Raw genomic sequence first — 21,738 nt, forward strand, 5'->3', positions numbered from 1 at the left:
TTGAACCCTCTGGGCTGGCTGACACTCAGCAATGGCACAGATTTAATTAGTGATTTAATTAAGTATATGCAAAGATATTAGCCACTCTTCTCAGTGTATTTAAAGCCACATAACCCCTTCCCTTGGCTTGGACGCATTTATGAAAGTGCTTTGTACCATGATGGTTATGTAAATAAGAGGGAAGAGGGAGGGACCTATACTGGTATGAAGCCCTTTTGTACCAGTGAGGTTCCAGCAGCATCTGGGAGGTACCAATATAGCAGGAAGATAATCACAAACTGTTTTCAGAGCTCACATCATAAGCTCTTCTGCTGTGCTGCTCATCTGTGACGGGATCAGATGATGAGCAATGATCTTTGAACTGGGTCAAACTCCAGAAACATTCTTCTGGTCCCAGACATCTGTGGTTGGACAACCCCGTCCTCCCCTCTCCTTTCCCTCTGCATTAGCTCTCCACTTTCCCAAGTTTAATCCTGTGATGTCATACTGGCTGGGATTTTTTCCCCCTCTGCCTTAAATCTCCCTTGAGCCCTGGCTTGTTTTCCTTTTCACTGTGTTGCTCTGCGTGTGCTGCCACCCGAGGTTTGCTTCCACATTCCCCATGTCACGAGGTGCCGCTGCTAAAATACGGCTACAGCCCATCACTTCTCAGAGGAGCTCCTGACCGATCGGTGGGTCTGTGGCTTCTCCCAGGTTAGTCATCCACCCAGGGAAAGAGCACTGTGCTGGTCCCAGACCTGCTCCGGGGTCTTCACCGGCTTCAGTGGCTTGACACAGAGGCTGGACCAGCTCCAAGGCTTGGGGAAGCAGCCCTGGTTATTCCAGAGCACCATCTCCTCGACACTTGCCTGAGATGAGAGGACTCCGGTGATGTCCATCTGTCCCCATTTGCTCTAGAGAGAGTTTAAATCATGAATTCAGACTAGACACCCTTAACTGTTCCCAGTGCCTCCTAACACCAGCACTGCTGGGATGCCGTCCTCCTGATGGCTTGCAGCAACATTCGCACGTGTGATCCCCTGCCTTATGTTTCTACCATTTTTTGCTGTCGGTTCAATACAGCAGCATCCATCCCAAGCCCTGTGATCAAAATGGGTGTAGATCCCATATATGGTCCAGGCTGGACATACAAGCTGTGTCCTATGTGTTAAACCTGATCTCAAATGGTCTGTAAACCTCCTTGACTCCTGAGCATGACTGCATTCAGCTCAGATAAAGCTGATTCCTCCTCAGACAAGTTTCTGCCACAGGCTGGTGGGACAGAGGGTTGACCAGGTGGACCCAAACCCTCTGAGCAGCTCTGTGCCATGGGGAGGCTCACATGGTGCTTAGGGGGGAGAACCAGGGGTGCTTTCAGAGCCACTGTGCACCTCTCCTGAACCCTCCTGGGGCTGGGCATGAAAAATCAGCCATGCTTTATGCAGCTCAGGTCCACGAGCTTCAGATTCTCTCACCCACCGAGTGTTTGGTGTTCAGCTTCTTTTCCTTCTTACACTTTAGGTGACACGTTTCCAGTCTGGATCTCAGACACGGTGTTCCTACTTGTGTGTCTTTGTTCATTCCTGGTTTTGATTTGTTCACGCTGGTTGGTCGGTGCCATGTTACAGCCTGTTTATGTGTGGGGAAGTCAAAAGGATTTCTGGGGGGCTTGGTCTGAGACTTGCTGTACTGTAGAGCCAAGGCCACATCTAATTGCTACACGAGACTTTCCACTGATGTTAGCAGTGGGATTTGAAGCAATCATCAATTCTGAGCCCTCTGCAAGCATTATCTCCTGTGGAGGCTTTGATCACAGCGGACTTGTCCCATCCATCTTCTATTTGGTGGGTCCCATGTGTCACCACTGAGGGAAACTGGTCTCCAAGCAAGTATCAGCCAAGCCTAGAGGGATTTAGCATCTAAAAGCAGATGAGGTGGCACACGTGGATGTGATAAGGGTAAGCAATGATCATAGTCATCATTTGGTTATCTCCATGAACACACTAACGGGTGAATCGACTCTCCCCAGGGTACTCCCCTGAGAGTGCTGACTGCTGTATGATAGACAACACAGCCCTGAACAAGGTGGGCTGTTCTGAGATAGCCCTCAGCTAACCAGCCCCAGGTCTAACAGGGCTACAGCTAGTAATTTCCAACAACCCATGGACTAAGTCAGTTATGAAGTGTGTCTCTAAGTGGGCAATAGTCCCCCCATGACTTGGGAACGGTGAGAACACATGGAAAGCACCCTGAGGGGATGCAGTGTGGCGGGATCATGTCCTCCCATAGAAAATTTTACAACAAGAAACCCGAATACAGGAATTATAGCCACGTCGGGCTGAACGAGAAAGTGTCCAGGGCAGGGCTATTAATTTGGATTTGTAGTTGCAATAAGCAACTGCTTTTCTTGGCTTCTCAGACGAGTTTTACTAACAGGCAGGCAATAATCGCATCAGATGAGATACTCTTCTCCCAAAGAGAGACGTGCAGGTGATAAGTCTCATTCCACAGAGGTGTCTGTTGAGGCTGGTGGCCTCCTGCACAAGGCTGAGCCGTGGGACACGGTTGAGATGGCACCACATGTGTTCTGCTGTCCCACCAGGCCCCCTGGGCTTCTAACAGCAGTGATAAACTGGGGGATAACTTCAGGCAAAGGGGGGAAAAGCCCAAGTTCTCCCTTGAACTGTCTCTCTAACAAATTGCTCACTTGGTGTCTAAGATTAGCTCTTTCTGGCAGCTCCAGCAGATGCAGCTGCTGGGTAAATTTAGATCCTTAGTGAATGGGTTATTTTCTCTCGCAGCGTATCCAAGTCAGGAGGGCAGTGCAGAGTCACTGGGCTTTGCCATGTGAGTCACCCACTTTGACACCAAGAGGTGGGTGACTGTGTGTCCTCCTGGGCAGCCAGGGACCTGAGCTGAGCCACCCACAGAGGCAGAGCCCTTGGTCTTGGCAGCTCAGAGTGGCTTCAGCTGTGTGAGGGCACCCTTGTGGAGAAGAAAAGCTGAATTTTTACCCTGGAAGGAAGCACGTCTTTTGGTGGTAGACTAAATCTGAAACAATCAAGAAGCCAAGACACATCTACCAAAGGTCTACCAGCAGACCTGTGTTAAAAAGGGATGTGCTTGGCAGCTGAAGGGGTTTTGGGGACGTTACCAGAGATGCCACCAAGGTGCAATACCTGCCGCTACTTCCAATATTTTGGATCAAGCTCCCAGAAAGAAAACCAACAGGTCTTCTAACTAAAAAACTACATGGATGCCAGTTTGATGGCAGTAGATATTTTACCAGTACGAAGGCAGAGTCAAAATAAAGGTGAATATGAATCAAGCTGCAGCCAAACCTCCAATCTGGTGATGCCACTAAGGAGGGTTTCTGTCAAACTCAACAGTGTCTTACCTTGTGTCACAATTAGAGGTGGGAGGTGAGGACTTGCAAATAGATCTTTGTGTCTCTCAGCTCTGATGACAGACCATTGCCCAGGGTGTCACCTACATTACAGCAGTGTAACAGTCATGAGTAGCAGGCGCCATAGATGTCCAACTTTTATTTTCTACATAAATAAATGACATTTATCAGGGACTTCACAAATTACTTTGGCAGAGCTGAAAGCTGGCTAGGAAACAACCCTCTTTCATCCACAGGGAAGCCAGAACACACCAGCACCAAGTGTCTCGACCCATGTTGCAAAGTGGTCCAGATTCTTCCCTCACCAAACAGCAACAGAACTCAGACATAAGGCCACTGAAAGTCGCTCTGAAGTGCAGGAAAGCCAAAGCTATTTTTCAGTTATAAGCCCACCTTTTCCCCAAGGCACCGTGTTTCACACATGTACATTTATTCAATGCACTCTCTATGCAGTGTCCCAAAGTCTGCTTCTCCAAGGAGGTTATCATGGGCTTCCACCACCAAGTCCCAAATCACTGCCCTTCATTCAGGAACTTTCTCCTTTGGATGTACATATGTGTGTGTGCACATTCAGCCATGCAGTCACGGGCTTACACTGTGTGCACTGAAGTCAGTTGAGTGAAGGGATGGATGGCTGGAGATGAGCAAGAGTTGGCTACAGCATCTTCTGTTCCTCAGCCATGAGCAGGAATGTGAGCTTAAACCTTTGTCCATGTCATATATGAAATGCAAGTGAGATTTGGTTTGAGTTCCAGGACACATATCACAGCAGGATGGTCATGGTGGCCACTTCGGTCTCAGACCCAGCAGCGGAGGGCCCTTTGGGTCTGAGTTAGGGCCTGGGGACCAAGCAGTTGTGAGCCGTGTGTTGTGTTTCTTCAGCACACCCGCTCCCCAGGTGACCTGTACATGATGCGCGATGGCTGTGAAGCAGGTATGGCTCCCGCACGCTCATTAACTATGCCTGATGTTGGCATTAAATCATTTTTATCAAGACATTTAGCACTGAAGGGACCTGTTTTGCAGAGATCATAATAGTTATCACTCTGCACTGCTGATAGTGGTGGAGAGATAATTGCCCTTGCATGTGCTGTTCCTGGTGCTCCTTCCCTTTGCGATAAAGACTGTACTGTTTATTTATTAACCTCTTGGTAGGTATAGATCATGCTGAGCCATTTCACAGTCCTCACTGCACAACCATAGATGCTGAACGCTTGACAGTGGATGTAGACCATTTCTTGTAGTGAAAGAAACATGGGAAGCTTGGGCTGGAAGCGACCTGGAGATGGTCTACTCAGAGCAGGCTGTGCTCCAGCTAATCCTTTTCTTGTAGCTGTGTGTCTGGCACACCCTTAAACTTCCAGCTATGGGATTTGGAGAGTCTCCTCTGGGAGACATGGGCTACACATCCTGCAGGAGAGCTGAGTGCCAGTGGACCATGTGTTGTGGGAAGCAGGGGGTGAAATCTCTAGGCCTGCACAATGTCAGAGGGTCAGAAGAATGATGCAGATGGCTCTTGCTGGCATTGAATAAATGTCCTGGGAACCTACCTCAGCAGTCTGCCACGTGTGGGGAGCCTGAGAAACGCCCACTGTGTCTTATAGAAAATTTTTCCTGCAGGGAGGGGTTGATCTGCGCCTTCCACGTGACTTCTACATGGGTGAGCTACAGCAGTCTGATTGTCAGGAGTGCTTGGAGAGACCCTGCCAGTAGCTGGCCTGGCAGCGGTGGCTGGAGGGGACATGAGGCTTTGGGAAAAGCCCTCCAATGCCTCCCTCTACTCAGCCTTCACTTTGTCACGCTTTTCCTCCTCGATGGCCAGGATGCGCTCACGCTCTTTGATCAGCTGAACTCCACAGTACGTGATGAACCAGATGGACAAGGTGCTGACAGGGAAACCTAGAAGATGGAGGGAGACATGGTCAGCTTGGTGTAGCTGCTCGCCTAACGGGGCCAGCTCTTCTCCAGCACTGCTGCCTCTCAGGTGGGTTTGGGAGGTCCCACAAGTTCATGATGGCCAAAGACATTTTCCATTGTGGATCCAGCCCTACAGCTTCACTGAGAGAAGAGAGAAATTCCCAGGATCAGATTTTAGATGAAACGGTGCCTGAGCCCACCAAGGCATCAAAGGCTGCGGTTAATGTGGGAGCATGCTGGTGTGGCTTTAAACACTCCCTTACCTTCAAAACTCCTTTTGCTCCCCAAGTTCAGACTTAGTGCTTGATTTTCTGCCTGTTTAACCTGCCCATGCCCATGTCTGTTCAGCACTGTGAACTTCTGGAAGCTTTGTGCCCTGCTGATGCTAAGGATCAACCTCAGCCTTGTCCTGTACCTAGTGGGGATACAGTGTGTGCCCAAGAAACACATGTTTTTGTCAGCTAGGTAAGTGACTGAGAGCCAGGAGCTCTTCCTCCACTTAAGAAGGGGCTGATGGCATTTGTAACCATGAGTCTGGTATCCACAGCAGAGCGGAGACACAGGCTTTGTACCTGCTAAAACAGGACCTCTGAAATGAATAATGCAACCAGCAAAAGCCAGCTAGCTCAGCGGGCAGGCACTCCTGTGACACTGAGCCCAAAGCGTCACATTATCCACTTCCTACGCCATTCCTATCCCAGAGAGAGCTGGAGGACACAGGTTCCCGATGGCTATTTATACCCTGGGCTGCTCAAGAAGACTTCAAAATAGTGCCACCATCCACTGACTAGAAACCAACAGATAAGACTGTTCATTAAGAGCCTAGGACGAGGATTTGTACCTGTTGCCTTCAGGTTGATGTAGGAGTAACTGCTAAAGCAAAAGGAGAGGAGGTAGGATGAGTAAATCCCTTTCTCCATCAAGGGGACCATTCCACAGCCCACCTTGGTGGGGCGAATGTGACCTTTGCGTTGCTGCAATGAGTCTAAATCACAGCATTGAGCTGTGCTAGGAGCTGTACACAGCTGGAAGGCACCTCATGCCCCAGAGAGCTCACATGAGAAGGATGGGAGCTAAGAAACAGCTTCCTGCACCTTTTGAACAATAATTAAGCGCATTGGGAACAGACACGCAACAAGCTGATAGCCAGGCCACCAAGAAGTCCCAGTCCTCAGCTCCCCTACCCAAGAGAAGGGTGCCTCAGTGGGGAGGGCTGGTAGCATCTTACCTGTCAGAAGGAGTCTCTTGGTGACCAGCAGTGCAAACTCCAGGCTGTTGAGGGCTAGGATGTTGTAGAGGACGATGGCCCAGAAATTTGCCGCCCCAAAAACTGCCCTAATCCGCCGAGACATGGCTGCTGACATTTTGGCCTGCGGAGGGGAGAGGAGCAGAGAGTGAGGAAAAATGGGGCTGCAAGGAAAGGGGATGCACTGGTCCAATTCCATCTGGGATCGCAGAGGGGTAGGTAAAAATTAGAGCAGCCTTTAGTGTCTTTGGGATGAAGAAACAGAAGGAGAAGGTAAAAATTCTGCTGCTGGACTTGGACACATTTGGGATTCTGGACTAGTGTTTGAAGGTCCCATGGGTAGGGGCAAGATGTTATACATGGTTTCATGCTAATTGTAATGCCTGAGTACTGCTTTCTTCATCTGTTGCCTTGGGTCAGCCATTCCTGAAGGCAGATGAATGTTGTTGTATACCAAGATTATTAATAGCCCTATGAGCAAATCATTCCCAGCTCCTGGTAGAAATTGTTTCTTAGGAATTAAAAAAAAAAAAAAGCTGAAAACTAGTGTCAGCAGCAGAGTGAAATTGTCACTGGCACATAATCCTCAGGAGCAGCTGCTGCGAGCGGAGCGGGGAAGTGGTTTATAGCAATCTTCAAAGAGCACGATGAATCCCCAGGCCACTGCATGCTCAGAATTGTGGTGCCACAGGGAAAGAGATTTCACTGCCTGAGAGTGCGATAATCTGATTAGAAGTTCAACGAGGAGAGCAAACAGGAGGATTGCTCTCCAAAATTTTTATTCAAAAGGGGTCTTAACTGAACTGGTGCAGGACCTCCAGGCTTTCGGTTGCGCAAAACAAACAAGCAACAGAATAGTTTACAGGATGGAGTTTCCTATGTTTTTCTTCCAACGTGTCCCTGAGGTACCTTGGTCCCAGACAGAGACAGGGCACTAAGAATTGGAGTGGTCGGAAAATAATTCATTCTTGTACCTAAACATTTGCTTTTATCGGAAGTCAGATCAAAAAGTCTCAGAATGCCAAGATGTTTTTTTAGGACAAGAAGAACAAATGATTTCCATATGGAAATGTATAAACATTTCCCTGTGGACAGACCTCAGATTTTGTGTCCATCTGTGCTACTTCAGTGCCTCATTGGGACAGCGGTCCTGGTTCTCTTGGACCTTTGTTTTCCCTTTGAAAGCTCCACACCCAGCTTAAATTTCCCATGAAGGGGGCTGGTGGGAATTTGCTCCTGGTGGGTGACACCATGCCTAAAATGAAAGGGTACAGAGCAGCAGGACTGTGCTTCCCTTGCACAGCTGAGTAGCTGATCACAAGGATGCTAATGGTCAGAGGAGAGAGCTTCAGGTCTCCAGGCAGGAGGCCTGGACACGGACCTGCATGGCATCGCCAGGGATGTTGCTCTTCAGTCTCAGGTGAAAATGGATCTGACTTGTAGAAACAAGTCTGAGCTCTCTACCATCATGGACATTTTCCAGCAGCAGAGTTTGGCCCCAGACCCGTCGATCTTCCCCTATCCACTTGCAGCCCAGCTCCTCACCTCCAGTTTGGCAAAGGGTTGCTGCTGGAAGAACTTCTGCACCCAGAGCTCAAAGTTGAGGCCAAAGCAGTTGAACACAGACCAGATGTAAACGATCTCACAAGGCCCCAGCCACAGGGTGGTGACAGTAAAGGTGGCAATGGTCGCCACAAGCTCCTTCATGATGTTGTCATGGTTCTCTCCAATGTGATCATACACGTACCTAATGGCCAAGTACAGTGGTCAGTGCTCCCCGTAGTCAAGGAGACCCCTCTGCAGTCCCTTCTCCAATGCTCACCCACCACAAGCTCCTCACAGGCAGGTCTATCTAGAGCACCCCAGTGAGAAAGGAAGGATATTTTGACTGACACATTCTAGCAATAAACTGAGTTTTGCTGCAGTGCAGCTAATCATGGCTTGTGTTCCTCACAAACCTATAGCTTCTTAAGGACAATATACCACTCTTTCCCCCTCTGAAGGTAAAGGGTTGATAAAATGTGGATATCCATAGAGCTGCAGGCTATCTCATGCTTGCTGGTGCACAGGATTTCAGCACAGAGAAGCCACCACCTTTGGTACAAGTTTGCTGGTGTGTTCTCATGGCTGAAGAGAGCTGAAGGGGAGATGGAGTTCAGGCCACCTTTGTTACCCAGGGTATGGGAGACAGGATCAATGCTCCTTTCCACCTGGTGGAATATGAACCTGATTCTTCCTCCCTTGAGGGAACGCTAAACCCACCAGACTTAAAGGGTTTTCTGGGACAGGACTCTCTTATTCCCAACTTTGGGGGAGGGCTATTGCACTTTGTGGTGATTAATTCAATGGTATTAGGGATGAGCAGACCAAATATGACTTCATGCCATAATGAGAGTCACCCGGAAGAGAGGACACCTCAACTTTGGGCTTAACAGCATTTATGTGACGAAAGAGAAGACCCCTGAACCAGCATAAAGATGGTTGATTAGACACTTACTTGCATAGCCAGTCGTTAATCCCTCTGTCAAAATGCCTAAAATCCAGATGATAAAAAGCATGTTAAAACACACAGTGTAATGACACCCTTCCACGCAGCAGTCAGCCAGAGAAGGCACCTGGTCCCCTGGCGAGGTACATCTTGAACCCTGCCCATAGCAGTTCTCCATGCCCCTTGCTTGAACAGGTCCCACTATCGATGTAGTTGCAACCTCTCTCCTTATCCATTGCTTCCTGCCCAAGAATATTTCCCTGGGGTACGGCCAGGTCTAGACTATAGGTTCAGTAGAGACTGTTCAATGTAGGTAGTCTCCAACTTACAGGCCAGCTGCTCAGAAGCACAGCCCAGACCTCCTCCCCACTGTGAACATTTCATTCAGGTCAAACGTCGTGCCTCTCTTCATCAATGCAGCTGGAGTACTCACGTTTCTGCAAAGACGTAGAGCATGGTGATGCATTTCGGGGGCTGGGGTGGGTCCAAGTGGTCCAGTCTGGCAATGGTGTTGATGACCCCAAACATGACAGCAGCTTTCACCCAGTCATACACCAAATTGGAGTAGGCCAGGCCAGCTGGAGCAAAAATGAGTCAAACAGGTGAAGAGAAGCATGGGATGTATTGCCTTCAGGACTTTGGGGGACATCAAGTCCTATGGGACCAAGTAGTCTATTGCAACAAACATAACATCAAAAGGACAGTCTAATGTCATCTTGGACCAGCAAAGCTTTGAAAACTAAATAGCTTTCTAAGAAGCTTGAAACAAAGGACAATATCTTCTTGAGGTATTTGGAGGCAAACAGTTTCTTGGTCTTGGTAGCCCAAGAAACTCATATAGATCTCATTTCTTCCAGCACAAGTTCTCTCCTCCCCTCTTAAGGCTTGTTAGCCTATGATAAACTCATCACAGTTCTCGACTCTAACCTCTGAAGTTTCATTGACACATTCACTGAAATGCACCCCGTCGCAGCTCCCTGCGGCCATAGATGTGACTTCGATGCTACGGCAGAGCCAGGAACAGAACGTCTGTCTTGGAGAGGTGTCTGACACTGGAAACAACCCTTGTGGGAAAAACCACCAAAGATTTCAGACTCCTGTGCAATCAGAAGTTGAAACACCCCTGCCTTGGTGGGATTCAGCTCACAGATTAAGGGCCACATGTTGATATGAGCCATGCCTGAGTTCCCACCATGGACAAGGCAGATCTGGTCGATACAGTCAGCAGAGCCTGCAGAGGAGCTCAGCTCGCCCTGGAGTAATACACATGCTTGGTCAGTCCACCCAGGTCTCTTAGGACACTCTAAATCAATGTTAGATTGATTAGGATTTTCTCCTGGCCTCCAGCTGCCACTCTAGAGAGACATGGGACTTCTCCAGACCCCATTTGCCCTGTGCCAGCCCCATGTGGATGTTAGATACCCTACGGCATCTCAGACTCTGCCATCAGGCATGTATTTGGCCAGCTGAAATCCTCCATCCAGATGCCAGCTGAATGCCAGCGCTGCCACCACTACTCATCCCAGGAGTCTGGATTCTGGAGGTCCCTAGTCCAGCCCTACTCAGAGCACAGCCAATGTCAAATGGAGATCAGGTTGCTCTGGACTTTGTCCATTTAAATGTCAAATATGTCTATTTTTGGAGAATTTACAACCCCTCTGGGGCCCTGATTCAATGTTTGACCACTCTAAGAAAAAAAATTCTTATACACAATCTGACTTTGCCTTGCCCGCACCTTGTTTGCTGTGTCCTGCTTCTTCCCTGCTGGCCTCCTAGAAGAGTTCACCTTCTCTCCAAGTCTCCTTTAGGTAGTTGAAGACAGTGGCTACAATTTCTCTAAGCTGCTCTCTGTACAACCTATGCCCTGCGGCCATTTCAGTGGCTCACAAACACCCGTAATGGGTGGCCACCTGTGAAGGCATCTGAGATACCAATGTGCCTCTTGCAACAGCACAGCATTGATTTTTGGAGGTTGTGAGCTTCCTTCCAGACAAAGGCAGTGGGAACAACTTGGTATTCAGCCTTTTAAACCCTGAGCCAAACAATTTACTCCAGGACCCTATAAGGGCACCAGTCCAATGCCGTTGACAGACCTTAGCTCTGTGCATTGTCAGTGGGAAGAAGGGTGGCTTTACCCAAACCTGTCCAGCATAGGCATTGATGAGGCATCTCAGTGAAGATAGATGAAGATCTGAATCACTCACCACTGCCTTGAACCTAAGTACAGGTGTGAGCATGTCCAAGCATGACCACTCACCCAAGGACCAGTCTGAGAGGCGGTTCACGAACTTCAGGTCAGAAGGAAGGGTGAGGATGTAGAAGAAGTGGAAGAAGATGTCCACAGCAATGACGGCCCCCACATGGAGGAGAGCATGGACCCGGATGCTCTTCATCTCATCATCTTTGCGTCTGAGCTCTTGGGTGCTCACCTGCCAGGATGGCAAACCAGGAAAGGGCTGAGCTGAGAGACAGGATGGGCAGCATGTTCCTCCATCCAGAGAAACATTCAAGGTCCAAATTCAGCGCTGTCCTTTAGAAATCACACCATGGACTACATGGCCGAAATCTCCATTGACTCAGGAAGACCCACGGGATGAGCTCACAGGAACACATCCACAGGGAGCAGGACATGTCCTACCCACAGCATCCCTCCAAGACCCCCGTCTCAGTGCTGAGTGCAGCAGCAACGTGGCTCCTGGATCACCCTCCTAGCAAAGGCTGTTCCCATTACTGGGGTTTCCTGCAGAGTAGGCACGTGGTGTGACACAGCAGTGACAGGTCTGGCTGTACCCAAGGGACCCTATGTGGGGTGAAAATCACACTGAGCAGGGAGTAGGGTTTTATGCGCTTTCTGCAGGGACATGTTCAGAAAGTCAACTTTGCTTGAGGGTGGCCCCTTGCACAGGCCACTAAGGGGGTGCAAATGCCCATACCCATCACATCTACAGGATGCCACAGCCTATAGGGAAGGACATCTGCAAACCCAGGAGAGTTTGGGAGCAGGGCTGGCGTCCCACCTGACAGCTCTGCCAGGGCCAGATGCATATTTTTTGGCCAGGGTCATTTGGGAGGAGGAGGACTGATGGTGTCTGGAGCTTTCACTGCAGACACCTGCTGTAAATGAGACGGAGAGCTGCTCGAGGTGCCATCCTGATTTGGTTGGGAACTGATCGATGGGGATTTCATCTCCGCTGTGTCTTGTACAAACAGGGGTTGGGCTTTGCCTCCAGGAGCTGTCATGTCTCTGGCTTTTGTAATACAAAAATCATCAGAGCAAGCTTTCAGGATTACACTGGGCACACTGATGCCCTCGCTTCCCCGCGTCGCTGTAAAAATTGCTGCTGTATTCAAAATCCTCTTATGTTTATTACTTTCCCTTTATTCCCCGCAAGAGGTGGAAGCTCTCCCAACATAATCTGCAGGCTGCTGCACCAGCCCCATCATCAAATCCAGATGATTCCTGAGAATTAAAGCCTTTGCCAGATTTTTTCACGTCTGTTATATCACAGAATCACAGAATCACAGAATCACAGAATGGTCGGAGTTGGAAGGGACCTCTGTGGGTCATCTAGTCCAACCCTCCTGCCAAAGCAGGGTCACCTAGACCAGGTTGCAGGGGACCTTGTCCAGGCGGATCTTGAATATCTCCAGAGAAGGAGACTCCACAGCCCCTCTGGGCAGCCTGTTCCAGTGCTCCGTCACCCTCAGAGGGAAGAAGTTCTTCCTTGTGTTCAGACGGAACTTCCTCTGCTTCAGTTTGTGCCCATTGTCCCTTGTCCTGTTGCTGGGCACCACTGGAAAGAGTCTGGCCCCATCCTCCTGACACCCACTCTTCAGATATTTGTAAGTATATATTAGGTCCCCTCTCAGCCTTCTCTTCTCCAGGCTGAACAAGCCCAGCTCCCTCAGCCTCTCCTCGTACGAGAGATGCTCCAGTCCCCTCACCATCCTCATAGCCCTCCGCTGGACTCTCGCCAAGCTCTTTAAGGATACAAAGAGGCCTCTGGTCCCTGAGCTGCAGAAGAAGCCGTGGGAGGACGGGCTCTGGCCTGGAGACACATGAGAGTACATGGGGTCCCTGTTTCCTACCCATCCTCATGTCTATGCATGGTGACAGCACTCTGCCACCATCCCTTTGGATCAGGGCTGTGGTGCCCACATTTCCAGCCCTATAGGAGTGAATTAGTTCCCCTAATCCCAGTAAGGAAGATGCTTTTCAGCTGGAATGGGGCTGGCCAAGCCCTGGTACAGATGAGTTCCCACCACACAGCGGGGTGCAAGGGCTCCACCAGGACGTAGCACCAGTAGGAGCCAAAAAGACAGATCCATTCCCTAACTGCGCCATACACCCCACCCTGGGGAAGGGACTCCATCTGCCTGCCCCCTTAATTGCTGTTGGGCAATTAGGAATTCACCTCTGGAATTAGCTCCAGCAGTGCAGGGGGGTATCCATCCAGGAGATGGCAGTGGTGGCCAGGCCAAGACAGGACCCTTGGCCATGGGACAGCTGTTGGGGATTTACTCCCTGTGCCTTTGGGGTAAGCATTTTAAGCAGCAAAGGGGAGAACCGCTCATTAAGTGGCTACAAACATCATGGTTTGGGGCAATGCAAAAGGAACAGGACCCTCCGGGTCAAGCCTTGTACGGGTGGTAGGAGTTCTGGTCTTGGAGACACCAAATGTTTAATGCCCTGATTTATACGTACCTGGCTGCAGTGTTAGGAGAAGCCAGGGCTGCCCATTTTGTAGGGAAGACTGATGGAAATGGGAGTAGGAAGAGGAACATGGGGTGAGGAGGGGACCCCAGGGCACTGCACCCCCTTTGGAGGTCCTTGGACAGTGGGGCTGCGGGAGTCATGCTTGCCTGGACTTCAGCCCGACAGATAAGACACAACTGGAAAGATGAAGCCTAAGGCTGAAATGTTTCTTCCAGCTGGGGCCTGATCATCGCTGGTGTTTGTCTGCTGAGAACAGGCTGCTGGTGGACTCAATGCACCATGAGCATCCCTCATGGGGGACACCAGAGCTGACCTTATGACCTTCAGGGTCAAATGCTATGAAAGTCCTTTCAGACAGATCCTGCAAGACCCCCGGGATCTCAGTCCTGCACTCTCATCCTTTCAGTATGCAGCAGGAGATTGTTAACGCCCCAGGTGAACAAGCTAGCAAGGAGTAGGACTCGGATCAGGGCTCCTCCTGCTCACCGGAGGAAACAAGACCAGTGCAGACCTTTTCTTAGGCCACCACTACCAGCCTAGAATTGGAGAGAAGGTGCTGGGCTGGGTGAGTCTTTGGTCTCCTCCTCACCAGGGAGGCTCTGGCTGCTCTCCCTTGCCCTGGTCTGGTTTTTCTTCTGAATTCACAAAGGTTTTTCCAAAACACTCTTGTACCCAAATGTCAGTTGGGGTCCAAAAATTCAGTGTAGCTGTTTCTTCTTGAAAAGAAAACAGAGGGGTGGTGGCAATCCTTCCCAGCACCATTGCTGACCAAGCAAGAGGTCCCTCCCTTAGCAAACAGTACAGTTTGCTTTGATGACTAAGGTTGATAATGGGAAGAGGGAGAAGGGAGAGGGCACTGCTGTTTCGCTTGATCTTTGGAGGTGAAGCAGCCCCAGAGGACAGCTGGTCTCAGCCTAGGCTTCTGCTGATGTTTTCCAGGGCTGTTTGGAGTCTGCTCTTCAAAAAGTCCCCTTGATTGTGCGTGATACAGGCAAAGACTTGGGGCACCAGGGTATTTCATGGGGAGCAGAGGAAGCCCCTGGTTGCTGAAACACAGCCTTCCACCCAATCTTATTTCTAGAGAAATAACTTCATCTTAAGAAACACAGACCACCTCCAGAAATTCATGCTCCTTGGGTGAACCAGCTGGATGGAAACATGAGTCTTCCTTTGCTCTCACATCCACCAGCATGCAGAGGTCCCATGGATGGGCACCACATGTCTGGCTCTCACCGTGGCCTCCCAGCACTGCACAGTGGGGCAGAATGGAGCTGCTGGGGTCACAGCACGTGGAAACTGAGGCACTGAGCAGTTCAGGTGCCCAGCGAGGAAGCACATGAGTGGAACTCTCCTCTCCTCATCCCAGCATGGTGTTTTCACCACAGCAATGTCTTCCCTCCCGTACTGATCAGGGGAAATGGCCAAAAACCCAAAATGGAAGGTTAAAAACTCATCAGTGTATGCCCCTCCCCACAAAAATCACGGCATCATTGTGCAGCCCAGACTATGGCCACAGATTCTGTGTGACCACAGGAAGCTATACAACTATTTGCACCTTCACTGTGGCAAACAGTGGGTTTCTGTAGGCATTAAACCCATGCAAATAAATGCAGGGAGAGGTCCTCCTCCAGCCCGGCCTCAGGAGCACTCACCTGGGCATGGAACTGGTCAAACGTCATGACAGGCCCGAAGAAGAAGAAGGGGAGGTAGAAGTTGTATTTGAGGAGGTCAAAGATGGAGTAAATGCCGTCTTTCCTCTCAGAGTTCTCGAGTGCAAAGCTCATGCAGCGCATGATGGTGAAGCCGCTTCCTCCATAGAAGAGGACATCTTGAAGATCAAAAGCTCCCGTTACAAACCCGCTCTGGATGAGAAACAAAGAGTTACCACCAAGAACGTGGAGCCACTTCTGTGCTTCGCTTTGTGGAGGATATCACTCCCAGGGGAGTAGGCAAAGCCTGTAATTATGCTCCAACACCAAGTGTCCCTGGAGTTCGTGAGCCTTGCTGCTGGAAGGAGAAAACTGAGGATCAATTTCCCAACTGGCTCCTGCATCCTGGAGAAGCTGGGAAGTGGTAGATCCTCTTGGCCATGTCTTCACCAAGCAGGTGTGGCCCACGCAGGCTTTGGTCTGGGGTGGGATTGTCACCCTGTTGCAGGGACATAACCCTCCCCAGGGGGTGAAGGAAAACCAGCACAAGACTGATGGAGAGGAGATGACACATTTCAGGACATAAGCAGCAGGCAAGGATGGGCAGCGCTGTCCTTCAGAGGGACTACATAGCTTTATAAGGTCCTTCCTGGGCTTCTCTCCACCAGTGAAAGTCTTAACTAGGCAGAGACCTAAGAGATAGGCATGGTCATCGCTGAATGCATCCCAGAGCTGTGTTACATGTGGGGAAACTGAGGCACTGGGCAGGAACGTGTCTTGCCTGGCTGATAAGCTGTTGCCTGAACAGCAAGGAGGACTTGAGTGTCCTGAGCTCTGGCTCACTGTGAAGCTACCAAAACATGACATAGCTCCCGTGGGATTATTCCCAAGCTCAGCAGCACAACACTCCCCTCCCTCTTAAACCCTGTGGGTGCTCTGACGTAGCCAGGAGAAGTGCCCAGGGTTTAGGGGTGCCCCACGAGTCTTCCTTGGAGGTAAACCCACAGAGAGGGACACAAGTGGGCTGGAAATGAGGCAGACCGAGACAGCACCTACCTGCCAGGAGCTGAATGGCTCCACCTTGAAGGAGGCGAGACAGCAAAGCCCAGCCACATAGCAGAGCCACTTCTGCTTGGCCAGCGCGACGGAGTAGAGGACAAGGCAGTGGGAGAGGATGATCATCAGGTAGACGAGCCCCATGCTGCTCAGCACAGCCAGGACCCCATACAGCATGTACACCACGGCCCGGTGCTGTGAGAAGAGAACGGCCCAGACCGTGGTCAGCTTGGTGAAAGCCTCAACCCTGCTCCCCCATCCTAGAACATCCCCCCATTCTAGGACATCCCCCAAGCCCTCTCCACAGGTCCCAGGTCACCCTGGTGCTTTCAAATCCATCCCAACACGTCTTTGACTCACCTGTGGCACCGTCATGGCGCAGATCTTGCCGAAGAGGACGTGTCCCGAGAGGGCGAAGATGATGACGTTCCTGAACGAGGTGAACCACATCACCCACTCGAAATCGGCCACGTCCTGCGGGAGCAGCACCGGCAGCCTTACTGCCCCAGCCCTCACACCCCACCCCGACACCCATGCAGAGGGGAAAGCACACAGTTTTCAAAGCCTTTTCTTCCCATTTTTCCACCCAAGGGCTCCCGAGCACTTAAGCTTGGTCATAAAATCCCAGGGGAGATGTGCAGAGGTTGCTCATCTCGGTGCACACAAAGCAGAGCATCCACGGCGCTGCAGGGCTGATGTTTTCCTGACTACTTCTTTAGGGAGAAGACTACAAGTCACGTGGACTTTGCAAAAGTGTGTCAGCAGCAGAAAAACCAGCTCTGCTTCTCCAGCAGTCAGCACTGACTGTGGCGTCAGTAGCTAGAAAAGATGGAGTCCTTCCTCCGCTTACCATCTTCCTGCCGAAGTAGTGCCAGCCCGGCTTTATGCCGTCCCGAAAGGCCTTTCTGTTCACGCTGTCTGCGAAAGAACCAGAGTTACGGGGAGAGAAACGGCTCTGGGAAACGGGGCCCAGGTTTCGGCAGGGCAGGGAGCCTTCCTCACCACGTTGAGGAGCCATCAGGGCTCAAACATTCTGTCCCCAAAGTGCCTCATTCCTGTGGACAACCACAGAAATCAGGAACCTCAACTATTTCACAGAATCACGGAATGGTCGGGGTTGGAAGGGACCTCTGTGGGTCATCTAGTCCAACTCCCCTGCCGCAGCAGGGTCACCTACAGTAGGCTGCACAGGACCTTGTCCAGGCGGGTCTTGAATATCTCCAGAGAAGGAGACTCCACAACCTCCCTGGGCAGCCTGTTCCAGGGCCCCGTCACCCTCAGAGGGAAAAAGTTCTTCCTCATGTTCAGATGGAACTTCCTCTGCTTCAGTTTGTGCCTGTTGCCCCTTGTCCTGTCACTGGGCACCACTGGAAAGAGTCTGGCCCCATCCTCCTGACACCCACCCTGCAGATATTTATAAGATATTCCGGTGTTGCTTTCCAGCAAAGCCTTTGTGCGGTGCAAATCCCAGGGCTGAGCGTGATCCCAGGCGACTTGGATGGACTTCCAGGCAAAAAATCTGGGAGCCAGCCAGGGTGGTTGCATGTTTTGGGCACTGTCTGGAGAGCTGTGACAGCCTCTTGCCCTGAGCCACGGACGGTAACGGGGACAAGGGGACAACCAGGCAAAAAAGGCAAAAATCCATTTTGATCCCTGCCAAAGGATTCCCAAGCTGTTCTCTGCAATAACTGAAGCCAGGGGTCTGCTGCTGCTAGCGACATCCATCCTCCCTCCCAGGGACCCCTCGGGAGGGGGATGCGATGTGGACCGTTACCTCTGGATGCTTCGAAGATCCCGCTGGCGCTGTACACCACGGCGCACGTCACGGTGAGAGCGTAAAACCCCAGTTCGTAGCTGGGGAGCATCGTTTTAACCCCCATGGCGGCAGGTTACCTCCCCCCAGCCGGAGCGGGGGGATCCAGACCTGGGAAAGAGAAAGAGGAGAAGGAAGAAAACCAGGGGTGAGAGCTCACCTTTCCTCCTACCCCTCGAACACCGTAACTTGCTGCTGGTCCTCAGCAGCTCTGCTTTATGGGCTTCCTTGAAGGATGGTGGCCAAAAGACGATGGTGTCACCTGGGGCTGAACGCTGGGGCAGAACGCGGACGCGGGGGGAGAGGTTGCTGCTGAACCCCCCCAGGAGCCCGGTTTTGGGGGCAGCTCAGCCTCGTGTCCCCAGCAAGTTGTGTCCATCCCAGTGCTGAGAGATGCTCCGGGATCCCAGCTGCCCGGGATGGGGTTCTGATGTCCCTCCTAATTCCTAGCTGGATCCTTGGAGGGGCAGGAAGATGCTCGTGCTGGAGGGGACGTGATGGGATGTCCCTACCCCCCGTGCCCACCCTGGGCTGCTGCTCACCTTCTCAGAATCACAGAATGGTCCTGGGATCTTGCCCAACCTCCAGCTTTTGGGGGTCTCCGAAATCCCCGCGGTCCCCAACTGCCCCCAGCCGAGGGCCTTAGGACCCCGCAGGCACGGCTGAGCCCCCCTCCCCCCTCCCCCCTCCCCCGCCCAGCAACATCGGCAGGGCTCGGGGGATGCAATTAGCCCTGGGCTAATTACTCCCGCCAAGGCTAATTAACGCTCCCTCCCCGAGCTCCGGCAGCCTCCTGCGTGTCCGGCAGCTGCTAAAACCGCAATTCGGGGTTGGAGCGGGGGTGGGGGGAGAGCATCCTTCTCCAGGCACCTCCGCCCACCCGAGGACATCCCCCACGGGGAGGGGGGGGGGGACCCTGCGACGGCGCGGGGCTCTGCGGAGGGAAGCAGGAGCGGTAACTCCGCTTTTTAAAGGCAGCGATCAAAAGGCGACCCCGCTCACCCTCTTGCTTCGGCTTTTGCCGTGGGGGCTTATTAAATTTTTTTTTTTTTTTTTTTTTTTAATGAATTTGTCGCTGTTCCCCCCGCTCCCCCTGTGCGGGGCGGCTGCGGGCGGGCGCGCTGCCACGGCCCTGCGGTCCCCTGCGGCGGGAGGGCACTCACGGAGGTGGATTTAAACGGCTTTTTTTTTTTAATCCTTTCCACGCTTTTCAAGCCTTTTTTATTTTTGGGGGCTTAGGGGGGAAGCACCCCGCAAATGAGCCGGGGGGGAGGCTGTTAACGGCCCCCCCGCCCCCCCCAGGGTGCTGCTGGGGAGCCTGCGCTGGGTGCTGGTGGGGAGACCCCTCGGATAATTCCAACTCCCGATCGCTCCCGGGCTGCGAGGTCTATGGGCGGGGGGGGCGGGGGTCCCAGCATAGTTTCCGGGCTTCCGCTGGGCAGCAACATCCTCCCCCCCCCCCCCCCCCCCCAACCCCGGTAGCCTCCGGACCCCCAGGACCACGCAGAGCTGACAAAAAGACCCGGAGCTGCGGGAGCAGCGTGTCACCACCCCCTGCGTGGGTGTCCCCCACCCTCCAGCCCCGCATCCCCCCTCTCCCCGCTACTGACCTTGAGCCCCGGGCCCGCGAGTGGAGGTGGGCGAGGGGATCCAGCGTCCGGCACCGCGACGGGGTGGGGGGGGGGGGAGAGGCAGGAGGGGGTGAAGAATAAAAACCCGACGGAAGGTTTTGGGGGCCGTTGGTTTGTCCTACGGCATCTCTCAGCCCGGCTTTGGGAGGGGGGTGATGGTGGGGGGGTATTTTTGGGCTGCCGTCCCCCCACCTTTTGCCCCCGGGGGAAGTCTGGCCGGGAGTGGAGCGGAGCGGGCGGGAGGAATTTATTTTTATTTTGGAGCAGCGCTGCAGAGGGGGGCCGGTTCGGGAGCTGTCTGTCACGGCAGCTGCCGGAGAGGACCCGTGCTGCCTGCCAGAGCTCACCCTGGGCCAAGGGAGCACGGCCCCGGGGGCACGGCAGCCCCCCACGGGTGTTTCGGTGCCCGGCGAGGGAGGGGGTAGCCCCCATCACCTTGGGCAGGAGGCTAGCAGTGGCATGGGGACGGGGAAACTGAGGCACGGAGCCATACGGTGCGATTCCTCCCCGGCTTGGGTGATGTTTAAATCGGCTTGGGGCGGGGAGGTCGCAACATGTCCACAAACCATCTTGGGGGGCTTCTCACCTTTCCAAACCAGGGGGTGGGAAGGGGCTGGGTTGGGTTGTGGCCTCTGTTATTTCGGGGTGCGCTAATACAAGCCAAGGGCAACCCAACACAGCGTCAGGCCCGTCTCCGTGTCCAGCGCCGAGCTCTTTCTACCAAACCCCCGTGAGATTTGGGGAGCGCTCACCTTGGGGCTGATGCTCCCGAGCATCTCCTGGGCTGCACGCAGGGTCAGGGGAGAGAAACAAGGCAGCACCTCGAGTACTGTGTCCACTTCTGGGGCCCCTCACTAGAAGAAGGACGTTGAGGGGGTGGAGAGTGTCCAGAGAAGGGCAATGAGGCTGGTGAGGGGTCTGGAGAACAAGTCTGATGAGGAGTGGCTGAGGGAGCTTGGATTGTTCAGTCAGAGAAGAGGAGGCTGAGAAGAGACCTTCTCACTCTCTACAACTACCTGAAAGGAGGTTGTAATGAGGAGGGTGTTGGTCTCTTCTCCCAGGTAACTAGTGATAGGACGAGAGGCAATGGCCTCAAGGTGCGTCAGGGGAGGTTTAGATTGGATATTAGGAAAAATTTCTTTACTGAATGAGTGGTCAGGCATTGGACCAGGCTGCCCAGGGCAGTGGTGGAGTCACCATCCCTGGAGGTGTTCAAAAACCGTCTGGATGTGGCCCTTTGGGACATGGTTTGACAGGCATGGCGGTGTTGGGGTGATGGTGGGACTTGATGATCTTAGAGGTCTTTTCCAACCTGAACAATCCTATGATTCTAGGTGACCCCCGGGTTTTATAAAAATCGCTTTTTAGCAGCCTTTTTAACTTGGTGTGCATGGAGAGAGGCTCTCCATGGAGAGCCTTGGCGATGGCTGATGGCCAGCATTTGATGGCCAACTCTTCCAGCGCCTAACGAGCCACTTTCATTTGCAGCAGCTGGGGCAGGATTCGGCTGCCGGCCCCTCGGATGCCCCGGAGCCCTGGCCTTCGTCCTACTGCTGCAGCTCACTCCCTGCATGGGGACTTGGGCTCTTCAGACCTTGGAGTAATTGGCTGGGTGCTTAGAGGCAAAGTAATTAAGAGATTGGTGCCGATAAACACGGCAATGTAATTTGTCATGCTCCTGTGGAGGGCAGGGGTTTATGGCCAGCCGCCGCCACGCGTCATCGGCTGTAGGAAGGCAACGAGCAAAGGGACACTGGGGGACCAACAGGTCCCCGTCACCCTCCCTGGCTCCGAAACCCGCTCACCCCCATCCCGCCCTGTGCAGAAACCAAAACC

General features: G+C 52.5%; 1 protein-coding gene across 1 annotated transcript; it reads right to left on the reverse strand.

Annotated features, from left to right (window-relative positions):
- Positions 1-3,509: 3,509 nt before the first annotated feature.
- HHATL (hedgehog acyltransferase like) lies at positions 3,510-20,107 on the reverse strand. The gene is made up of 12 exons (XM_075419895.1): positions 19,882-20,107; positions 18,233-18,382; positions 17,309-17,376; positions 16,819-16,932; positions 16,459-16,653; positions 15,406-15,615; positions 11,294-11,465; positions 9,470-9,614; positions 9,046-9,081; positions 8,094-8,295; positions 6,531-6,672; positions 3,510-5,284 (listed from the first exon to the last, which is right to left on the reverse strand). Exons 2-12 carry the CDS (start codon positions 18,336-18,338, stop codon positions 5,163-5,165), a joined length of 1,512 nt encoding a protein of 503 aa, XP_075276010.1. The 5' UTR covers positions 18,339-18,382; positions 19,882-20,107; the 3' UTR covers positions 3,510-5,162.
- Positions 20,108-21,738: the final 1,631 nt, after the last annotated feature.

This window comes from Opisthocomus hoazin, chromosome 4 (genome assembly GCF_030867145.1).
Source record: "Opisthocomus hoazin isolate bOpiHoa1 chromosome 4, bOpiHoa1.hap1, whole genome shotgun sequence".
NCBI classification, from domain to species: domain Eukaryota; kingdom Metazoa; phylum Chordata; class Aves; order Opisthocomiformes; family Opisthocomidae; genus Opisthocomus; species Opisthocomus hoazin.